The 22,356-nt window shown below is 40.4% G+C and overlaps 2 protein-coding genes across 5 annotated transcripts; one reads left to right on the top strand and one right to left on the bottom strand.

Moving 5' to 3' along the window:
- Window positions 1-5,124: 5,124 nt before the first annotated feature.
- si:ch211-214p13.7 lies at window positions 5,125-10,475 on the top strand. The gene is made up of 4 exons (XM_034297665.1): window positions 5,125-5,680; window positions 7,196-7,215; window positions 7,305-7,348; window positions 8,864-10,475. The coding sequence occupies exons 1-4, from the start codon at window positions 5,652-5,654 to the stop codon at window positions 9,035-9,037; spliced, it is 267 nt and encodes an 88-aa protein (XP_034153556.1). The 5' UTR covers window positions 5,125-5,651; the 3' UTR covers window positions 9,038-10,475.
- Window positions 10,476-15,129: 4,654 nt separating this feature from the next.
- si:ch211-214p13.9 (cell surface glycoprotein CD200 receptor 1-A) lies at window positions 15,130-20,373 on the bottom strand. 4 transcript variants are annotated; one of them, XM_020054551.1, is made up of 7 exons: window positions 19,897-20,373; window positions 17,386-17,466; window positions 16,406-16,708; window positions 16,007-16,108; window positions 15,576-15,713; window positions 15,448-15,481; window positions 15,130-15,338 (listed from the first exon to the last, which is right to left on the bottom strand). In XM_020054551.1, exons 1-7 carry the CDS (start codon window positions 19,964-19,966, stop codon window positions 15,209-15,211), a joined length of 858 nt encoding a protein of 285 aa, XP_019910110.1. In that variant the 5' UTR covers window positions 19,967-20,373; the 3' UTR covers window positions 15,130-15,208. The 4 variants fall into 4 exon arrangements, with proteins under 4 accessions (XP_019910110.1, XP_019910108.1, XP_019910109.1 ...); XM_020054549.1 differs by having other exon boundaries at window positions 16,007-16,282; window positions 19,897-20,371; XM_020054550.2 differs by having other exon boundaries at window positions 15,602-15,713; window positions 16,007-16,282; window positions 19,897-20,370.
- Window positions 20,374-22,356: the final 1,983 nt, after the last annotated feature.

Below are 22,356 nucleotides of genomic sequence, written 5' to 3'. Positions count from 1 at the left end.
TAACGTTTAGTCAGTGTCTGCAGTGGCGCCCCTGGAGGGACTCATTTAACTTCCAGGTGCCAGTTTTTATCTGGGAGTGGGGATGACAGCAAGTTTCTGTATAATTAAACTATTAAAAGTATAGGTGCTGGACCTGACAATTTTTAATGGCCTCTTGAACAGTTTTAATGGCAGCCATTTTGAGGTGTTTGGGTAGTAAGTCAGTAATTCAAATAAGCAATTATAATTTCAACCTGACTAACATGGACAGACAGGATCAAACAGCCAACCTACCCTCCCCAGTGGTAGGTCATGAGAAATGCCTTCCATTCATTCACATCAGAACTCATCCACAGGTGCAACTGTTCTCGTAAAAGACCCTCACAGTGAGTTGCAATAGCGCCATCTTCTGCTAAATACAGATTTATTTTACTGTGGAGTGCAAGGAAGCTGTTTTCTGCTCTTGCCGAATATATACATGAAATGCAGATGACCAACAATTATTGGTTTGCCTCACCTGCCAGTACTTGTGCTTGTTATGTTTAGCCGGAGCTTACTTTGTATTCTCCTTTCAGGGTGTCCTATGGTCTGAGAGAAAAGGATGAGGCACATGGCAGTAATCTGCAGGACGTGAGAGAGGTCCATCCCTAAGTAACCAAACTAGGGGCAGAACACAAACATTTCACTTCATGTGTGCATCTGACTTGTTGATATTAAAAATGCAATCCTTGACCAACCGTAGATCAAACTAGAAGTAAGATATCCAATCAGACTCAACACGCTCAACATAAATGTACAAGTAACATACTGTGTATAGGCAGGATACAGGTTACCACCCCCTCAGGTTATAACTCACAGTGTCTGTTAGGGCCTTTTCACACCACCCTTTTCACTAAGATGAAGTTATTATTTGAAGTTAATTTGCTCTAAATTGTTGCATGTTATCTTCCAGTATATTCTACAAGCCTTCCCCATGGACTGCTGTGTGAATATATTGCCTGGTCCATTTTGTCTGGTGGTTACATGAGTCAAATGACGCATGTCGCCCCATATATACATATATATATATATATATATATATATATATATATATATATATATATATACAGAGGCCAATGAACATTCACCAGGGAAGGTAATGACATGACTGACATTGATAGGGAGCTCCCTAAGTCCACCTCTTGACACTAACGGCTTAGCTTGTTTTGTTCATCATAACATTGTAAAAGGACTGCCCCAAAATGTGTTTGGGCTCCTTCAGGAAAACTCACATTAACCTGCTTGGTAGTAACACTAAAATAGGAGCTGCATAGCTAGCTAGCTTCTGGTGGAACTTTTCAACTCCCTTCTCTACTTGTTAGCAGCACTGCAGAGACAAAACACTGTGATCAGATTAGTCCGATTTTCCAGTCAGTGCTGTCCCTAACCTGACCTTTATGCCGAGACTTAATCTAGTCCTGACACTACACATGTAATGCTTAAACATACATTTACATTTATGCCCAAAACCTAACCCTAAGCAATAAATAGCTGGTTTGTCAAGTTTTATCATCTTTGTGGTGAATTCTGGTCCCTACATGTATTCCGGAGCTCAAACACACACACACATACACTCATGCACACACACACACACACACACACACACACACACACATTCACTGTGCAATGGTTGATTTGCCAGAAGAGGGGGCTATAGAACTATGACAGCTAAGAAGCACATCTATAACAGTGCACCCTCCCTGCTGTAAGACAACTGAATGCTTCTTTGCATAACGCATTACACCTTCTTAAAGAACCAAAATCATAATAGTAATATCAGTGACACTTTATTTGAATTTGAGTGTGCATAAGAGTGACATGACACTGTCATGATACTGCCATAACCATGACATGACACAGGAAGGAATCATTTTGAACGTTTATGAATGTTGTCATTAGGTGTCATTCGGTTGATTGTGTCATGTTTTATGCAAGGTTGACATTGTTTGGGATGTCTTTGATATGACAACTTGACATTAACTGAGACAAAATATCCTGTCAATGTCTTTGTTATGACAACTTGACATTAACTGAGACAACATAACCTGTCATAAAGATGGGCCTAATTATCAAACTTGAAGAAACTATTTAGCCAGTATTCTGTCTGCCATAAAAGGAACTTTGCTGATCCTGAGACTGGTACTCATACTCAGCATATTGAGCATACATGGCAGCTATACAAATTGGAAATATGGAGTCATAAAGGAAATCGCACACCTGAGTCACTGAAGATACACCTCAAAATGATAGTGGCACCACTGGTTAGCCAAACGCCATTATAACGGTGTCTTGGGCAGACTTTTCCATGATGTGAAAAAACAAGTCAAGTTAATGTCAAGGTTTTTTGCAGGAACATAGTTTGTACTGTCATTTTGTTCATGTTGATGCAGGACATTCATTCATGTAACTAGTGGTTTGCAGGAACAATAGGCTAAGTAATATACATTATTCAAGAGATAATATACATAATCCAATTTGTTAATATGATTACAGTGCCATTATTAAAAGGTAGACTGGCTACTTGCGTCTGCAAATAGGTGTGACACATAAAAAATGTATGGTCGCATTTGGGGTTGATATATCATTTTGAAGGACACTTTTATTTTGAAGGACACTTACTACGGGTGGCCTATACCGGGCAGTTTGATGCGGTCGTGTTGAATTGGGACTGTCAACGATCAAAACACCTTCGCGTTGTCGTAACTCTTCAAGGAAAAGCCATGTCTTTCTCATCATTTATCCTGTTTTCCTGGTCGGTAAACTACAGAGGTACACTGGACCTTTCGATACAGTTTGATAACTTGCCTGGTAAAGTGTATGTGGAGAGTTGAAAAAGCGTGGTAATTGTATAACTATGACAGACCCATGTCTATGTAAAACGGTGGTGCATTTGTTAATTAACTGAATTTTTCTTTTTTTTTTCGGAAAACAACACTACTGTCAATATCCCTAGGATTAATATAATTGAATTTTGTAACTGTATTGTTTAGGAACTTTGCAATCGTTGCACTTTAAGTGTTAGCGATGAGCTTGTTCCTTGCTCCTTGCTGGCTTCGGTTGGTTATTAGCTGGCGTCAGTTAGCTGTATGCTAGCTCCAGTCAAGTGTTTTTCCGTTCCGGGTAGCACTTTGCTAATTTGCTCAGCCGTGTTCTATTTGTGTTCACATGAAGGTCATTTGATAAACTATCACTATCTAGCCTACTTTATGAATAATGTTTTCAGTGTGATTATATTATGAATAGTTTATATTGCTTAGGCTATTCTGTATAAACCTTTACAAATTACAGTACTAACTGTGTTCTTGCAAATAACGACATGAGTTCATTTCCTGTGTCAACATGAACACATGACACTACACTCTGCTTGTTAATGCATTTGTAAACCATTAATAAAGTAAGGGTTATCTTTGTTAACCGTTTGTTCATGTCTTGTTCATTGTTCTTCAATGTTCGTTCAAGGTAACTACTGCATTTGTTAGTGGTTGTACATGTTACCAAAGTAGGATTGTTGAAAGTATAACAAGAAAATGAAAGTCATTTATTTTTTTCAGGAAACATCTTTATGACAAGTAAAAATTGTGCCACTTTACTTGAGGTCAAGAAAAATATTCATGACACAGTTATGAATGGTCTCATGGCAACCAATGTCAAAACCAACCACATATGACAGTTGTATTTAATGCTAACACATAAAGCTAAAAGGTTTCTTCAAGTTTGATAATCAGGCCTGCTATGACAGGTAATGTTTCTGACTAACTGCGCTACAGCATGGTTTGGCGTTTGCTCTGTAGCCGACTGGAAGGACCTGCAACGGGTGGTGGAAACCGCCCAGCACATCACTGGTACCAAGCTCCCGGCCATCGTAGACCTCTAGCACAAGCTGTGTCTGCACAGGGTGTGCAGCATCATCATTAAGGGACCCTTAACATTCATACCACAAACTGTTTGCCCTCCTTCCAGACAGCACTCAGACAGACACGACAGGCAGGGTGAAGGGACAAGTGCTCAGCTACAGGTGACCTCTGTGAATGTCTGTTTTGACTGTTTTGCAGATGGCGGTTACATTTTCTGTGTGTGTGTGTGTGAGTGAGTGTGTCAGTGTGTCTGTACGCAGGACTGCTGACGCCCTTTTAACCATGTGGCACCAACCACTTATTTGGTGACACATAGTGAAAGTTATTGTATGGCCTTGTGACATCATCACGTATAGGCAAATGGGGATATGCACCGATGAGCCAAAAAATTATGACCACACCTCTGCCTAATATGCTGTTGGTCCTCTGCATGCTGGCAAAACAGTACCGACCCGTCGAGGCATGAACTCTACAAGACCCCTGAAGGTGTCCTCTGGTATCCGGCACCAAGACATTAGCAGCAGATCCTTTATGTACTGTATGTTGGGAGGTGTAGCTGCCGTGGATCAGAATTGTTGGTCCAGCACATCCCACAGATGCTCAATTGAATTGAGATCTGGGGAATTTGGAGGCCAGGGGCAACACCTTGAACTCCTCATCATGTTCCCCAAACCATTCCCGAACAATGTGTTTAGTGTGACAGGGCACATTATCCTGCTGAACGAGGCCACTGCCATCAGGGAATACTATTGTCATGAGGGGTTGTACCTGGTTGGCAACAATATTTAGGTAATTGACATCCACATGAATGCCCAGACCCAGAGTTTCCCAGCAGAACATTGCCCAGAGTATGACACTCTCTCCACCAGCTTGTCGTCTTCCCACAGTGCATCCTGGTGCCATCACATCCCCAGGTAAACGTTGCATGACCGTCCACGTGATGTAGAAGAAAACGGGTCTCATCGGACCAGGCCACCTTCCACTGCTCCAAGGTCCAGGTCCAACACTGCATCCAACATGTTGACTATGAGAACTAATTGTTCACTTATCATCTAATCTACCCAGACCTGGACATGTGCCCTTGTTAGGAGATGATCAGCGTTATTCGCAATCACCCGTGATTGGTCATTATGTTTTGGCTCATCAGTGTGTGACAGCTGTAGAATAACAAGAATATAATATACTTTGGACCAATTTGTGATAATTTTTTCTAACTAACCTCCATTTGTTAATTTGTCAAGTTCACCCTGATATGGAACCACATTTGGGGCTTTCCGGCTTATCGGACTTTACTCAATACACGTTCAGTTTTGCTGTTATCACATCAAACAAATTTGCATGGAAATGCAAAGCCTGTCATAGATAGTAAAAAGGGGGACAGATGACTTCTCTGTTCATGCCATGTTGTGCTTCTAGCAACCATAGAGATGTGCTTGTGTGTGCACGTGTGTGCTTGTATATGGGTGTGTATGTCTGTGTGTGGGGGTGTGCATGTGTGTGTCTGTAAGGTGACATTATATGGGTGCTGCTGAAGCCACAGAACACAGGAAATCAGTATTTCACAAAAACCGTTGCCTGTTCCTTGATCTCTCTCTCTCTCTGTCTCTCTCTCTCTCTCACTTGTGTGTTATTCCTCACTCTATCTGCTGTCAGAGAAGTGTCAGTTGGCTGTGTCAGTCCAGGCAGAGTCGTTTTGCCTAACAACCCTGGCACCGCGACCTTGACACCCAGCGTGGTCTGAGCACGCTCCTACCGGCTCCTCAGATCAGCTGAGTCACCATGGGAAACTGTTCGTGTGGAAAACAGAGGTGAGTGCTCCCGGCACACTTTACATTTGGCCCATTCTTTCAATGCGTTCTGTTTCTTTTCAAACTGTATGCTTTCAAATCGTATTTGCGGTGCACTTTGCAAGAGGATGTCAGAATCTGTGGTCTAATAGAGACATGCAGAGAATAGAGCCTCTGGTTTCAAGTGTTATTTCAGGGCTTCCTGTAGCAACTATCTTAATGGGTCGGGAGTGGCTGGCATAATGTTCCAAACATTTTGTTTATCATTTACTTTGCAGGCTTCACTTTTTATTTGAGGTTTACATTCAGTGCATTCAGAAAGTATGACCTTTTTCTCATTTAGTTAGATATCAGCCTTATTCTAAAATTGATTCAATCGTTTTTTCCCCTCATCGGTCCACACCCACTATCACATAACAACCAAAGCATAAACCGGAAATGTTATCAAATTAAAAAAAGAAATCCTGAAACATCATATTTAAATATGCATTCAGTCCCCTTCACTCGGAATATTGAAGCACCTTTGACCACAATTACAACCTCATGTCTTCTTGGGTTTGACACTTGGATCACACAGCTGTATCTGGTGACTTTCTACTAGGTTGTTTCGGCTGTGTGCTTAGGGTCATTGTCATGTTGGTTGGTGAACTTTTGGCCAAGTCTGATGTCTTGAGCACTCTGGAGCAGGTTTTTATTTACAATTCGTCTTTACGTTGCTCCGTTCATCTTTCCCTCCGTTCTAAGCAGTCTCCTAGTCTGAAAAACATCCCCACAGCATTCCTGTATGCTGCCACCACAATGCCTTACTGTAGGGGTAGTGGCCAGGTGATTAGCAGTGCCTGGCGTTTGGAAGTGTTCATCAGACAGATAATCCTATTTCTCATGATCTGGGAGTCCTTTAGATGCCTTTTGGCGATCGACAAGCAGGTTGTTGTGAGCCTTTAACCATGGAATGGCTTCCACCTGGCCCCTCTACCATAGAGGCCTGATTGGTGCAGTGCTGCAGAGATGTTTGTCCTTCTGGAAGGTTCTCCCATCCCCACACAGGAACCCTGGAGCCTCGCTGTGAGCGGCAGCCAGGTTCTTGGTTACCACCCTGACCAAGGCGTTCCTCCTCGGCACACTCCGTTTGGTCAGGCAGCTTGCTGTAGGACAAGTGTTTGTTGTTCCAAACTTACATTATTCAAGAATGATGAAAGCGTCTATGTTCTTGGGGACCTTCAGTGCAGCAGAAATGATTTGGTACTCTGTGTCAAGATATATGCCTTGACACAATTCTGTTTCAGAAAATCACAAGGATGATTTAAGGGAAACAGGATGCACCTGAGCATTAAGAATTATAGCCAATGGGTCAGAATATGGATTTTCTGTAAATGTGATATTTGTGTGTTTCTTTTAGGTTTCTCCAAATGCACCGTACTGCCTAATTGCATTCCCCAACTTACTGTTGGATAAGCATTCATCTTTTCACAATCATTTTGTTAGTAAGCAATTGCTACATTTTCTTAAGTTCTTTCTTTCTTTTAATTTTTTCAGAAAGAAGACAAATGAAGATGGTAATATGTTTTTGTCAAAGCATGACACTTTTCTTGTTATTTGATAGTGGACTCATTTTATTAACATGACCACACTTTCTGCTATTCAGGGAATGACAGTGATGATCCCAGGGATCCCGAAACAGACAAAAAGGTATTCCATGTCCGAATGAATGCAGGCTGATTTCTGTGATGCAGTGCATTTTTGCACTGCATTTTTGCACTGCATTTTTGCACTGTATTTGTTCATGCATGTGTTTTCTGTCTATCTCTGGATCGCATTATACTGTATATAGCTTTTTTTTATGGGTATTCACACAGTAGTCAAATTAGACATGTGGTTAGGCCTTGGCACACTGCAGCGATTGTAGAAATGTTAAACTGTTGGTCAGTGGAAGTAAGGCAGCTCACCTCCCTCTAGGCCTCGTTTCGACCATATTTGCAGGAGCTCAGCTCCAGCTACCCCAATTTAACCGCTGCTGGCAAACACTTGGCCCTCGTCCTACCTCCTATCCACAACTCACTTCATGCTGTGTTTTGACCACCCACGACCAGCGTCTAAATCCTAGGGGTTCATCTTGTTGGATATCTTGTCGCTAGATGCCAGCTCTGTTCTAATAAGAAAATGGGAGAAGACATTGCTAGTAAAAGTCAATTAGAGCGAAAAGAGGAGGGTATGTATTGCACTTACAAAACGGATCATGTACATAGCGTTTTCTGCTGATATGTAGTCAGTGATAATGTGACAACTGCTAACCAGAACGAGGTGCTAATTGTACGCGCATCAGAGTGCCAACCAAACGCATATATGTGCTCAACCCTGTAGAGTCACTTCTTTTGATAATTGGCAACCTTAGAAAAGATTAGCAAAAAAGAGTACAAATAAACAACAGGTAATGAGTTCCAGTGTAATGTGGAATTATTTTGCTTTCCACTAATGATATATGATTTCATGAAGTATTTATGTATTTCCTCCAAAAATACAAACATTTTCAGCGCAGACTGAAGGTTTTGAGGATGGGAAAGATTCTGGATGAAGGAATGGTCAGGGGTCCATTCTCATGAACATGTATAAGAAAAGACTCAATGTCATTATATTTGCAAGAGAAGGCTGCATTAAGCACTGAAAAACAAAGGAGGCCAATCATTTTGATTCTTCATTCATTTGGGAGATACCTTTATATAATACACATGTTGGAATATTCCACATGAGCTGATTTCTTGTGTTTTTTATTTTATTTCACACACTGCCTTGCTCATCTGTACCAACGGTTTCAATCATTTTGGAGGTGACTGGATGCTAGATAATGTTAATGTCTTCCTGTTTTGCATATTTGGTGGAAGGTTTGTTCCGTGGTGTAACAGCGTTCAGGTGGTCAACGAACTGCATATAAAAGCAGGTCATAGTCAAATCAAACTAAAACCTGAAACATAATGTTTGTATTGTCTAGCATTCAAATGTTTATCCATGGTCATTACTCAACTATCGAAGCTTCCTTGTCAATCAGAGATTTTCCAAGTGACACATGAATCACCTGTAACACTTTCTAACCAGATCAGTGATCGAAACCAACAGGGTTTTTTGGAGAAAAAATATCAAACGTGTATTTTAGTCCAGTTAAGGCCGCAGTAATAACAATGTCTTAAAACCTTTGGGATTTTGTGACAGGAAGAGGATCTGACATATGCCACCATCGACCACGTAAACACCCAGACAGCCAGAGTCATCGTGGATTCAAGCAATAGTGATTGTGACTATGCCGTGATTAACCTTCCAGCTGACCCTGGCCTCCAATCGCCAATCAAAGAAGACTGCACGGATGACTATGTCCTCATGGGCTGACCTCAGGGACAATGTTTATTTGAGGGTAGGATGAGAGGGGGTAGGAGAGTTGCGGCGACATGGAAACTGGATAAGCTGCATAAGACTTGACCTGGTCCACTGATACGACCATGACATACAAACTGTTCTAGAAGCAGTGTGGGCTGGCTGAATAATGGGTCTGTTGGTTGTGTTGTTGCGAGCTTATACTCAGGGGGTTAAATCGGGCGGGGGCCAGCTGAGCTGCAACACACATGGTTGACATGAGACCTGGGGAGAGCTGAGGTCCAGGACTTCCACTGGCCAGTAGTTTCTTTTTTTTTTTTATATACAAGTAGAAAATAAAAAGTAGGGCTCCCCCACTTCCCAAATCCCGGTGTAACTCCTGCTCATATCGTATACTTGTGTTAATGTATGTACAGTAGGCAAAAAATGTTTTGTTATTTATTTGAAACACCTTAGCTTGCAGAGTTTTTTTGTATAATTTCAGCTGGTTGTTTTCCATTTTGTTTGACATGTTCCAACCTGGACATTTATTTATTTTTGAGAAATATAACATATAATATTAAAAACATATTCTTTACAATATGTTTTTAATGTGTTGTGTTTAAGATCCTGGAGTCTCTAATGACTCATAAGTCCTTGTGTCAGCACAGCCAGTGGACTTTCCTGCTGGCAGAATCCAATGCGACAGATCAGCCACCATCCTTGGGATTTTTTTTTTTCATTGACAGAGATAGGAAGAGTTATCATCTGTGTATCCGTGCTGTGCTTATGTCTGTTTAAGCAGCTTCATTGAGACCACGCTGAATAAATTAATGCCTCCTGATGACCCGGTTGGAGTTCAGCTCACATGACCATGTGGACTACCAGGTGGGATCAGCCATTGACCCACCATCATTAGGGATCAGCCAATGACGAACCATCATTAGGGACCAGCCAATGACCCACCATCACTAAGGAATAGCCAATGAAGTTCCCATTAATTTGACCACATTTAAAGTGAATGCCTTGAACAGTAATGTCCAAAAAAAATAAGCTTTTTTATCTGGCAACTTTATGGATGAATCCTAGGCAGAATATTTTTCCCCACTTATTAAAATTCTGATGTTACTCAAAAGACCAAATAGTGGAAAAAGACCAGAATTGGTCTGCCTGTGTAAATAGCACCTTAGAGGCAGGCCGACCAATGTGCTAATAGCTATCATACTGACACAAACCCCAGAGATACTGCTACCAACCACACACAAATACACCCTCTCAGTTTTGGAAGGATCATTTCTGCTGGTGTAAAAGAGCGAGATAAAAGGTTTATGCGTCATGATTGAATTATTTGAGTGAATTGTACAGCACCACCCGATTATTTGTCTCTCACAAATCTATTTGACATGAGAGCATTGTGACTTGTCAACCCTGTTCAACAGCTACTGTCCTATTTTTGATTGTATCCTATCAATAGTTATATAGATACAAAGATTGATTAAATAGAAACATTGTTAGAAAATGACAGCTTTGTATCTTGTTTTTTAACGTCAGTGGCAGACAACTATTTGTAACTGCAAGGTTAAATCTGAGAGACTTTTTGTAACTTTCTATTGTAGGGGAAGTCTGAATTGTTCATAAATAGAGCTTACAAAATATAAGTCGGAAGATTAAGGAACTGTGTTCCACAGATGTTTTGTCTTATAAACAGCGTCTTATCTTTTTGTGTGGTCTGAGATCACAATCACAGTGGGTTTCAAATTCAATAAGCTATTTCAAGCTAACAGGGGTGTGCACCCTCTGCTGGGCGTAGTCCTTCATCATACAGCAAGACGATGTCATAGTAATTATAGCAACACAGACAAGGAGTTTTCCAGGCCACAAACTGTAAAGATGTTCACTGGCCAAGTCACTCTGCATGGGGACATTTGTCCCAAAACTATTATATGCACAAAAACCCTTTAAAAGCTGTCCATTTCTTTCACCTAATAGTAATTATTTCACTGGATGATTGGTTCAAATCTCAGGTACACTGCAGAAGAAAACATATTTTTAAACTTCTCTACACACCATACTTTATAATTTAAAGGGAATGTTTATAATTATTGTGAATTTATATTTTAAAAAAAGATTTTATTTTACAGTATTTGGTATATTTTTTGAATCGCCATTATCTGTAACTGAAACAAGAGTTACTTTTCCTGTGGTCCAAACATAAATAAAATGATAAAATACATATTAATATATACATATTATATAAACTAGCAAAACAACATAATAAAATACACAATACAAATAAAATACATAATATCAAATAGTGTCTGCCTCTTCACAGTCCTCGTCATGCCTCGTCATTGTATGGAGAACCAAATATGACCAAAGGGGTCAAAATTAAATAATTAAACACTTAATTAATTACATTAATATATTATTTTAAGTGGCACATTATAATTAAATACTTTTAATTAAGAGTGAATGTCTCTTACTGACTGAGTGACTGACTGACTGACTACCGCTTGTTAAATAGCATAGTGGTTAGAGAAGCGGACTTGTGACCTATAGGTCTCGAGTTCGTATTTCCTTGCAGAAGCAAAGTACGCATTGTGAATTATTCCGTATTGACGAAAACTTTGCTGGCTGAAACTGTATACGGTTATATTGCGACGTTTTCTGGCATGGAATAGTTCATCTTCAGTCTCACCACCACTTTCTCAATTCTTGTGATTATTCACTTTAGTCAGTTTAACACAATACTCAATGGAGTCTAGCGACTGCTGAAATGTGTGATACCGTGGCGTAGTGGCGTAGTAGATCTAAGTTTGAATCTATTGAGAGCAACAACATTTATTATTTCTGGTAGATTATTTCTCCATGATTCTCTCGTCTTTCCACTTGATGAAAAAGTTAGTTATCCTCGCCTTTATTGATAGTTATTGTATAAATGTCATTCACGAATTAAAGAAAAAGTATGTTGTTTTGCCATGATATAAAAAAACTTCTTAAGCCATGAAATTAAATAGCTTTGGTAGACTCGCTAGCAATTGCTAAATTCTTATGACTATTCCAGTAAGTTAGTAAATACCGGTAAAGCTTATTACTGGCTATTACGCTGTTAAAACAGCCAGTGGCAAACACAATTCATAGCCGCTATTTGTGGGGGAGGCAAACTTAGTAAGAAAGATTAGTCAGTTTAACTGTATGAATGTCATTCACGAATGGCCAATTAACTATTAAAACGGCCAGCGCCAAAAGAGGATTTGTTAAGGATAGCGACAAGAGGCTATACTGACACCTGGCAAATGCACAGCTCCGTGGTGTTGTGTTTAACGACTCAGCCTTTCACGTGGGCGACCAGGTTTGAATCTCAAGGTAGCAACAGTGTTGATGCACTGTGGCTAGGAAAAACTCCAAAGGGGCCAAAAGAAGCAACCCATTTTTTTCTGTTTCCACTGGCCCTGACACGGGCCAGGGCCAGTCAGCCACTAAGCCATGGCTGAGTAGCCCACGCTCTCACTCTCACAACCGGACTGTAGGACTTACAGCGGGGTTTGCAGATTGACTCGTTACGTGGAGCGAAAACGCGCCGTGTTGTTCTATTCAAGTGGCGATGCATGTATTGTTTGCTTTAGGCTTCTCGTAATGGGGCTACACCAAAAAGACCCAGGGCTCAATAGCCCTAAAGACACTGGCAGTGACAACCTGCATTTTCGTTTGTTTTAGCATTTCTATTGCCACATACTGTCATATGTACTTAATAATAGGGATTTTGCTAGTACTTTCTTCATACAAACTTGATGAATTGCTATAACTCAGTACAACCGCTAATGCTGCAAAATCCTGTTTGAAGGCCACAAACGAGCAACTGTTGGTGAAGCTGGTGTTGCTGGATTAGCCTATCCGTAGCTAAAGTCCACCCACGTGCATTGATTGACATATCCCTTGTGATCATTAAATACACTTTGAAATACATTGAAATGTTGAAATGTGCCATTAAATGTTGAAATATGTAATTGAATGTTGGAATATGTAATTCAGTTATGAAAAAACATCATTAAATGATGAGACACACCATGAATTTATGAAATAGATCACGATTTTTTGAAAAAGGCAAAGATTTTATGAAATACCTGTTGCGATGAAAATAAAAAGATTAGGAAAGACAATGTATTACTATGAAATATCATACCACTATTTTAAAAAGGGGCCTTATAAAAAGATTTCCTATCAATGTACCACTTAAAATAATTATGCATTTAAATATTTTTTATATTATTTCATTTTGGTCCTCCATATGCTAGCAGATGTTGCTCTGTTTTTTTGCCGTCATTGCTAGTATTGTCTAGAAGAGACCTCTGGTGGCTTGTGTTCTCTGTTATGATGCAATGCTAGACAGGGGATGGAGATTTGCCCCAAATATGCCCTTTCCATTTTGTGAAATTTAGTAACAGCTTATTACTAGTTACTAATTCCTCAGTGTAATCAAGCTCTTTGATTCACAGTCTTTTATTGCTTTGCCATGTATAATTTTGTTTCTCACAGTGACTCAGACTGAAGTCATTTGTCAAGTAGGTGTTCCTATTACTGTGCCTGTCCTGTTTCTCATACGTACAAGTGGGTAACCTGCAGGAATGTGTAGGTGTGGATTGGAAATGTTTGGCATACACTAAAATGTTTCATTTGCTTTGTCACTATAGATCACGTTGTGTCTATTCAAGCAGTGCTTCCTCTGCTGGTCTCCTACACAAACTCTGTGATCTCTCTGAAATGTCTACGTTTTTGAAAGTGAGAAATCCATCAAAGGTTTTCACAGTATTCATTTTTAAATTCCTCCGTTCCCTTTAATTTTTGTAAGCAAAAACCTAGAAAACATTTTCATAGAAAGGAAATAAATGTTCCCATTCACTGAGTACCACCCTTCTCCAGCAGAGGGGTCCCCTGCAGTTTAACATGACAGTGTCACATGGTATGACTTATATCAATACAAACAGATATACTAAGCTTCACTTCTGGAGAATTCTTCTTCAAAGCAAAGGGCATGCAGCCTTTTTCCCATCTGAAACTGTCGAACACAAAGTTTAACATTTCAAGTAATAACACAACCATGAAATTTAAATTGAATCATAAATAAAAAGTCAACACTAATCATGGCTATTATACAGTACATAGCTATCATACACAACAGAGATATTGATGAAATGTAATTTTTGCAGAAGAAACACAGGCACGTGAGAACATTGTGCTATTTGGTTTACAGTTGTGACGGAACAATCACAGTTTCAAGCAATTTCCAACAAAAAATCAATAACTGCCAACATCTCAGACCAGCTCTTGTGTTTCTTTGTTTCTAGACATTTCTGTGTTTTCTGTCATTTTCTCATGCTTTAGCTCTAGTGAGCCATTATTTTATAGGTGTCGCTATAGTAGTGAGACAAGTTGTCCAAGCCATCATGGAAACACAGGCCTGTGGTTCAGGCAGAGCATCTACGGGGACCCCAGCTTAACACAACAAAAGCCGTTTAGTGGTCTGACAGGACCATCAGGAGGATTTAGGCTGTGTTTACTGGAGGTGTAGGGAGATTTGAGGGCATCATTTCTTTCAGTGACTGAAGAGATGGAAACTACTGCTGTTTGACTTGACATTTTATCCAGGAGCTGACCTAGTGCATAAAACGGATCCTCAACGGTTCCCACTCAGGTACCCATTTTATCGTGAGAACCGAGTCTGACTGGGCGCGTTGCCTCTGACTGGGCGCGTTGCCTCTGACTGGGCGCGTTGCCTCTGACTGGGCGCGTTGCCTCTGACTGGGCGCGTTGCCTCTGACTGGGGAGAGAACCGGCTTGCTTGAGCGGACTGCCTGCGTTCCTGGACGACGTCCGTTCTCCTGTGCTACAGCCTTCTAGAAACAACGTCTTTACACTTTGTATTGTAGCCAAGTTTTTGTCAACTGTCTAAAGGGGGTATTTTTCCTGGGTTCAGCTGGTTTCAGCCAACAAGGCCGATGGGGGTGTGACTGCGTCGGTTATGTCCATGTTCCATCAGCCTCCGCAGTCGGGACTGATCAAACCCAGGTGGTTGTATTTAATGTGTGATGGCCCTGATCTCTCTCGCTCTCTCTCTCTCTCTCTCTCTCTCTCTCTCTCTCTCTCTGTTTCATTTACTGTCTCATGGTGGCTTTTCTAACTTTCATCTACTGGCATTTTCTCACAGCGTCACGGTGAGATGTGCATGTGAGTGCGTGAGCGTGTGCTATGTGAAAAGCTCTGCAGAGGAGTTGTAGATGGAATTGACTCGCTGAACATAGCTGGCGTAGGGCTCCACTTCCTCCACACAGTCCTGTGGCTGAGAGAGAAACACACCCATCACAGTTTACCGTCAACTACCGTTCCACACGCAACCTGTTTACAGGAATACTCCGGGGGGGGCGGGGGGCGGGGGGGGGGGGACGTACCTGCGGAGCCTTGGACACCGACGGCGTGGCGGCTCTGCGGGGAGACAGAGAGCGCCGTTAAGGACCTCATCGCAATGACCCCTTAACTGAGGTGTTTGTATTAATGAGGAACAAAACCAGATATTAACCTTTAACGTGAGTAGGATTCACACACCTTATTCTGCAGAGGTGTTTTCGTGTAAAGTATAAACCGCCCAGGGTTACCATGATGACGCTGATCGTTATAGTTACCACAGAGATGCTGACTAGAAGCCAAGGCCGGGTGTCTGATAGGGAGATGAAACGACATGTTAATCAAACCAGTGAATCAATCGCATTTATTTGCAATCTGCAGTACACAGCACTCGTACCCAGCCGTCCTCATTAGCATATTTTAATCATATTCGAGATTGAATTTCTATTTCAATTGTATATGTGAAAAGTGCAGTGAGGCCTAATAATAGACATTTGAGATACGTGATGACACATCTCCCACACCTCATAGTAAAAAGTAATGACTAATGAAGTAGTTACAGTGTTCAGTACTGTTCAGCATTTATACACACGTCATTTTACTGACCTTGGGTGGCTTCAACTGTCTCGTTTGTCGGTAGATACATTTTCTCCTGGTTCCAGAATGGATGTGTGACTGCACAGGTCAGGTTTTCGGTATTGACGCCTTCTGGCAAGGGTAGAGAACTGGTCACTTGGTTTGAGTCATTGGTGTTCTGCGGGGTGATTGAAGAGTTCCACGTGTTTCTCCATGAAATGGAGGCAGCTGGTTTGCCTTTAACCAAACACACAGCCACTCTTCTCCCTTCGATCATTTCCAGCTGGAATTTAACCTCGGGAGGGGCTATACATACAGGCAGGAGAAGAAGCCAAGCCACATAGTGACATCGGCCATTTGTGAAATGTGCTGAACTGTGAGGTCGCGTACAAGAATATGAGGAAGGAGGGGTTATTAAATGTCTCTTACCTATAATTGTTACGGTAATGTCTTGAGAGTTGATCCCACCTTTGTAGACTGACTCACAGTGGTAGACACCCTGGTCCCTGACTGAGAACTGAGGAATAAGCAGGTAGGATTCACCTCTGGTTGAGTTGTGCATTTGCTTTCCATCGTTGCATGTGTTAAGTTCCTTTTGATTATCAAATGATACTTGACACTCGGATCCATCAATGTTTATTTTCCAAATGGTGTAGATCATCTCATTCCAAGTTTTGTTGCTGCACATTAAGTTGAGGTCCTGTCCTTCTCTGGCCACTACACTCCGGGTAACTGAATACATGTTATTAGAAATACAACTTAAAAGTTAGTTAATATTTGTGGAAAGAAATTCTTAATAAATGGATAAATGATAGTAAAGGAATTGTAAATATTCCATGTATATTACTGCAGGTGTGATTCAGTTAAGCGTTAGTATTATTACAGGCATTGTCGACATGTCATTATTTATTTTACAACACATGAACTCATTGAAGTAAAGATGCATAAACTACATTTTTGGGTTGCCATGCTATTAAAACCTTAGGAGATCAAAAATGTCCCATGAGGAAGGCTTCTGCAAAGAATCTTTGCAGATCCACTGTGTAAAGGTTCAAACCTGAAACTGAATTTTCAATTTTGCACCTTTTGAAATCTCTATTGTAATTTTAAAGCTTCATATGAACGGTGTTGCTTATTAGAAGCATGGTGTGCAGATAGATATTTCTGGCCACCCATAAATGTAATTATCAACATTTCTAAGATTGCAGACACACTTAATTTGTCTCTTTTACATATTCAGACTAATCTCTGACAGTCATGCAGTCTGACTGGTCCCATTCAGAAAACAAGTAAAGACAATTTTCATTAACTCTCTGGAAAAACAAACTAAAAAACTATTGACAGCATGCTGCTATGAAGACCCTTATCGCAATGAGTAAGCAGGGATGGTTATATAGAAAAACAATTACCAGCAATTATAGGTGGACGGCCTGTGGTCACAATTGAGGTTAGGAAAGAGTGTGAGCTGGCAGAAATGTTGTGGTTAACTCCTGAGAGAAGGATGATTAAGTTGCTGGTTAGCGTGTTAGAAATGATTAAAGTATTAAATATCAGTTAAACACAAATTCATCAACTAAAAGTTCAATCAATCGAAAAGCAAGAATGACAACCCCAATTAGTTGGTTCATATTGAAACAATCTGAGCAGGAAAGGGAGGTTGTAATCTGAAAGCCCAAGGGCTGGTTCTGCAATAACAGATTAAGCTTAGCCTAGGAGAAAAAAAGTCAAGCTCAATGCAGTTTTCCTTTGATCTTGATATTAATCTGTGTCTGCAAAATCAGTCTAACGTGTGAACATTAGACTTCCAAAAAGTGACAGTGGAAGTGGTATAGCAGTTACATTTCACATTAAACCTCACATAAAAATCCGCTGCTCAACCCACAACCTCCAAAACAAGGGCCAGATTTCAAGAGATGTTGTTGGTTAGATAGCAAACATTTGTGGTCTTTCTGGGCCAAAGAAAGTTATTTTCTACAGATGACATTAAAGTTTACAGGTGCAATCACTGTAGTGGTTACAAAAAGCCACAGGACCCCCCCATTCACCCTCTCTAACTAGTAATACCACTTCCTCCTCCGAGCCCCCTCAGAGTGGAGAAGCTTTATCAACTTGTGAATCACATCATTTCTCCTCAAACACGGGGGAAACTGTACAGTTGTTCATCTGTTAACCGGGACACCTATGAATGGTTCCAGCTCCTGTGTGATATGGTGTCTTAGTTTTACTTCCTGGTAAGATCAAATGGAACCTTTTTGTTATCACCCAAATCTGTTTCCACTGACTTGCCTTTCACTTTCAGAACCAAACAGAAAACTGCACACAGAGCCCATCAGGAGACACATGTTGATGGCTCACTGCTTTAGGGGCCTCTACAGGCAGACCACAAAGTACACCTTTTAGACTGCAGGGTTTAGCTTGGATTATCGTTGGGGACAGTAGAAAAATATTGCACCTTTATTTTTTTTATCAATTTTATTCTATTTTGTATCAATTTAATTCTCCCCAGAGAGTACGAAAAGTGGTACCGTGTATGAAAATGCTGTGTTATATCTTTGAAAAAAATGTACATTCATAAATTGCGTTAAATTCGCTTTGTATTGATTCGTTTGAACAACATTTAGCATTTCCCAGTGTGCCTTGTGTTTCGGTTGAGTGATCTCATGATCAACTATGACTGTATTTGTTAGTAACAGAAACATGTTGTTGTGTGCATATGTTTGTGTCCTTAGGATTTGACTTCAGACATAATTGTTTATTCAGATTATTAAGGAATTATAATATAGGTGCCCAAAATTCATTTACATCCCTTTGAGCCATGTTCATCATCATATTTCCCAGCATGCACTATTTCAGTTTTGTATTTTTTGCTATCCATTTCGGTGCGTATATATTGTTTAATGAATTAATCTTACTCTACAGAAAAAAACTGTTATTTGAATTCATTGTTTAATAACTAGTTTAATATTAGGCCCCTTGTCATTCTGGTACTTTATATCATTTGAAAAACGTATTCCAGATGATAGATATTTCCACTCTGGTTGGACTGACATAGCTCATCACTTTGCAGGCCAGCACACTGTACAGAGTGAGTTTCAATATGTTGTATTACAGTCAGACATTTTGTCTGTGATTTTGTCTGTGATTTGTTCCTAAAATAATCCAAACACTAGCAATTACCCTTACCTTATACAGTAGGTGCATAATACATTGGGTTACATTGGGTATTAAATTTGTTACATTGGGTATATAAACAAATTAAGTATAGTTTTATTTTGAGGCAGACTGTATATAGTCCGCACATAGTTCGCATTTTGAGGTAGACTGGATTGATTGAAAAAATATTGTAATTTCTGAATAGTTCACAAATACCCTCATATCAAATCTGACAGTGTGCTCTTTCAAACCATTGTCCAAAAAAACAACTTGGACCTGGAATGCAGAGTCAAAAAAAGATGCCACTGTTCAAATACATGAGGAGGTTCCTGTATATCTGAGTAGAATAAATATACCACAGCTTTCTGCAAATTAATATTCTATACTGATCCACCCGGTTTATAACTCAATACTTCTTCCAGTGTGAACTTTATGTCCCCACTTTTGACACATTCAGTGTTGATTTAAAACCTGGGCAAATTGCAATGTAAATTCAGGCATACAATTCCGATTTCCATCACATTCTTGGGTAGCTGCTTTCATGCTTTGAATGTTTTATGAATTTCTGGACAATTACCGTGATACTAAAAATAAACTAAAACCAAATGTTTAAATGAAATTAGATGAACAGATACTCAATTATGAAATGTAATTGTATTTTTGGGTAGCTATATATAGAAGTTTTATGCATAATTAATACCTTTACCCAATACAAAAACTTTACTTAAACAGGACAAATAAACAAACAAATAATCTAATACTCATACCTGTATCCTGGCTCCAGGTTGCAGAGACAGCCAGAAGAGAGATAAATTCTATCATAAAAATGTTACTCATCGCTCTGCTGGTTCTGTAGTCCTCAAGCTATGCAAGACGATACAGCTCCTAAAGGATACGGCTGTATGACACTGCTACTGTTCCACCGGTTCCACTGTTCCCCCCAAATACCCTTATCTCTCAACCCCAAAACTGCTACAGTTTCACCTGTCTCCTCTTTCCACAGTATATAGAACTGTACTGTTTAGTGCCACTGTTTAACACAGCTCTATGCCCTCCTCTCTCCTGTCAAATGTCTTTATCGACACCCTTGGCCTTACTGTCTTTGGTGTAACAAATCCTATATAAACTTAGTAACGCCTCCTTCTCTTCCCGTCTCCCTTTTCACGTCTTGCTGCCTTCTCATTACTCCCACGCCGAGTGACGCTGCCTGTCTCTGACATCTGGTTTCCTCTCCTGACAGTCACATGACCACAGAGTGCCAAACATCCTCTAAACTCTCATAAAAGAGCCAGGGTTGCATTTTGCCCCTGCCAAACAGCTATGGCTTAATTAATGCTATTGTTTCTGACAGGTAAAACTTTCTCTTAAAAGGGAAAAAAAGCTGATTGGTGAGTCAGACCTCAAAGAGCCAATAGGCCATTCAGGTCTTGACATTACTTAAAGAATCCTTAGTTACATCTACCTTTTGGAAAAGCATATATTCCACCTTGATCCATGAGGAATATAATTTAGAAAATTCCTCAGAAGCCTGGCTAACCTAACTCAAAGTCCTTCCAATGTAAAGGTGAGTCTTAAGCGCTTCCTGTACCTAAGTACGTAACTCGAAAGAGTAGAGTTTTACCCCATAAGAAACCAAAAGAATATAGGCTTGTTTTACTCACATTTTAGTAATATTGCAGTTTTTACTATTTTTGTTGGCCATTTCAAGATACTATCTGCAGGTACTTTTACACATTTTAGGTTTATACAGTGGGGAGAACAAGTATTTGATACACTGCCGATTTTGCAGGTTTTCCCAATTACAAAGCATGTAGAAGTCTGTCATTTTAATCATAGGTACTCTTCAACTGTGAGTGACGGAATCTAAAACAAAAATCCTGAAAATCACATTGTATGATTTAAGTGATTAATTAACATTTTAGTGCAAGACATAAGTATTTGATACATCAGAAAATAAGAACTTAATATTTGGTATGGAAACCTTTGTTTGCAATTACAGAGATCATACGTTTCCTGTAGTTCTTGACCAGGTTTGCACACACTGCAGCATTGATTTAGGCCCACTCCTCCATACAGACCTTCTCCAGATCCTTCAGGTTTCGAGGCTGTTGCTGGGCAATACGGACTTTAAGCTCCCTCCAAAGATTTTCTATTGGGTTCAGGTCTGGAGACTGGCTAGGCCACTCCAGGACCTTGAGATGCTTCTTACGGAGCCACTGCTGAGTTGCCCTGGCTGTGTGTTTCGGGTCGTAGTCATGCTGGAAGACCCAGCCACGACCCATCTTCAATGGTCTTACTGAGGGAAGGAGGTTGTTGGCCAAAATCTCACAATACATGGCCCCATCCATCCTCGCCTCAATATGGTGCAGTCGTCCTGTCCCCTTTGCAGAAAAGCAACCCCCGAAGTATGATGTTTCCACCTCCATGCTTCACGGTTGGGATGGTGTTCTTGGGGTTGTACTCATCCTTCTTCTTCCTCCAAACACGGTGAGAGTTTAGACCAAAAAGTTATATTATTGTCTCATCAGACCAAATGACCTTCTCCCATTCCTCCTCTGGATCATCCAGATGGTCATTGGCAAACTTCAGACGGGCCTGGACATGTGCTGGCTTGAGCAGGGGGACATTGCGTGCGCTGCAGGATTTTAATCCATGACGGCGTAGTGTGTTATTAATGGTTTTCTTTTTAGACTGGGGTCCCAGCTCTCTTCAGGTCATTGACCAGGTCCTGCCCTGTAGTTCTGGGCTGATCCCTCACCTTCCTCATGATCATTGATGCCCCATGAGGTGAGATCTTGCATGGAGCCCCAGACCGAGGGAGATTGACCGTCATCTTGAACTTCTTCCATTTTCTAATAATTGCGGCAACAGTTGTTGCCTTCTCACCAAGCAGCTCGCCTATTGTCCGGTAGCCCATTCCAGCCTTGTTTTATTTATTACAATTTTATTCCTGATGTCTTTACACAGCTCTCTGGTTTTGGCCATTGTGGAGAGGTTGGAGTCTGTTTGATTGAGTGTGAGGACAGGTGTCTTTTATACAGGTAACAAGTTCAAACAGGTGCAGTTAATACAGGTAATGAGTGGAGAACAGGAGGGCTTATAAAAGAAAAACTAACAGGTCTGTGAGAGCCAGAATTCTTACTGGTTGGTAGGTGATCAAATACTTATGTCATGCAATAAAATGCAAATTTATTATTTAAAAATCATACAATGTGATTTTCTGGATT

Source organism: Esox lucius, chromosome 16 (genome assembly GCF_011004845.1).
Source record: "Esox lucius isolate fEsoLuc1 chromosome 16, fEsoLuc1.pri, whole genome shotgun sequence".
Lineage (NCBI taxonomy): Eukaryota > Metazoa > Chordata > Actinopteri > Esociformes > Esocidae > Esox > Esox lucius.
This window is presented reverse-complemented; position numbering and strand designations above follow the sequence as displayed.

Coding starts and splice junctions, on each gene's coding strand:
- si:ch211-214p13.7 (XM_034297665.1), top strand. CDS start 5,652: ATGGGAAACTGTTCGTGTGGAAAACAGAG. Junction 5,681..7,195: donor TGTTCGTGTGGAAAACAGAG/GTGAGTGCTCCC, acceptor TAATTTTTTCAG/AAAGAAGACAAATGAAGATG. Junction 7,349..8,863: donor ATCCCGAAACAGACAAAAAG/GTATTCCATGTC, acceptor ATTTTGTGACAG/GAAGAGGATCTGACATATGC.
- si:ch211-214p13.9 (XM_020054549.1), bottom strand. CDS start 19,966: ATGAGTAACATTTTTATGATAGAATTTATCTCTCTTCTGGCTGTCTCT. Junction 17,467..19,896: donor AACCTGGAGCCAGGATACAG/GTATGAGTATTA, acceptor TCCTTCTCTCAG/GAGTTAACCACAACATTTCT. Junction 15,714..16,006: donor GACAGTTGAAGCCACCCAAG/GTCAGTAAAATG, acceptor TCTCCCTATCAG/ACACCCGGCCTTGGCTTCTA.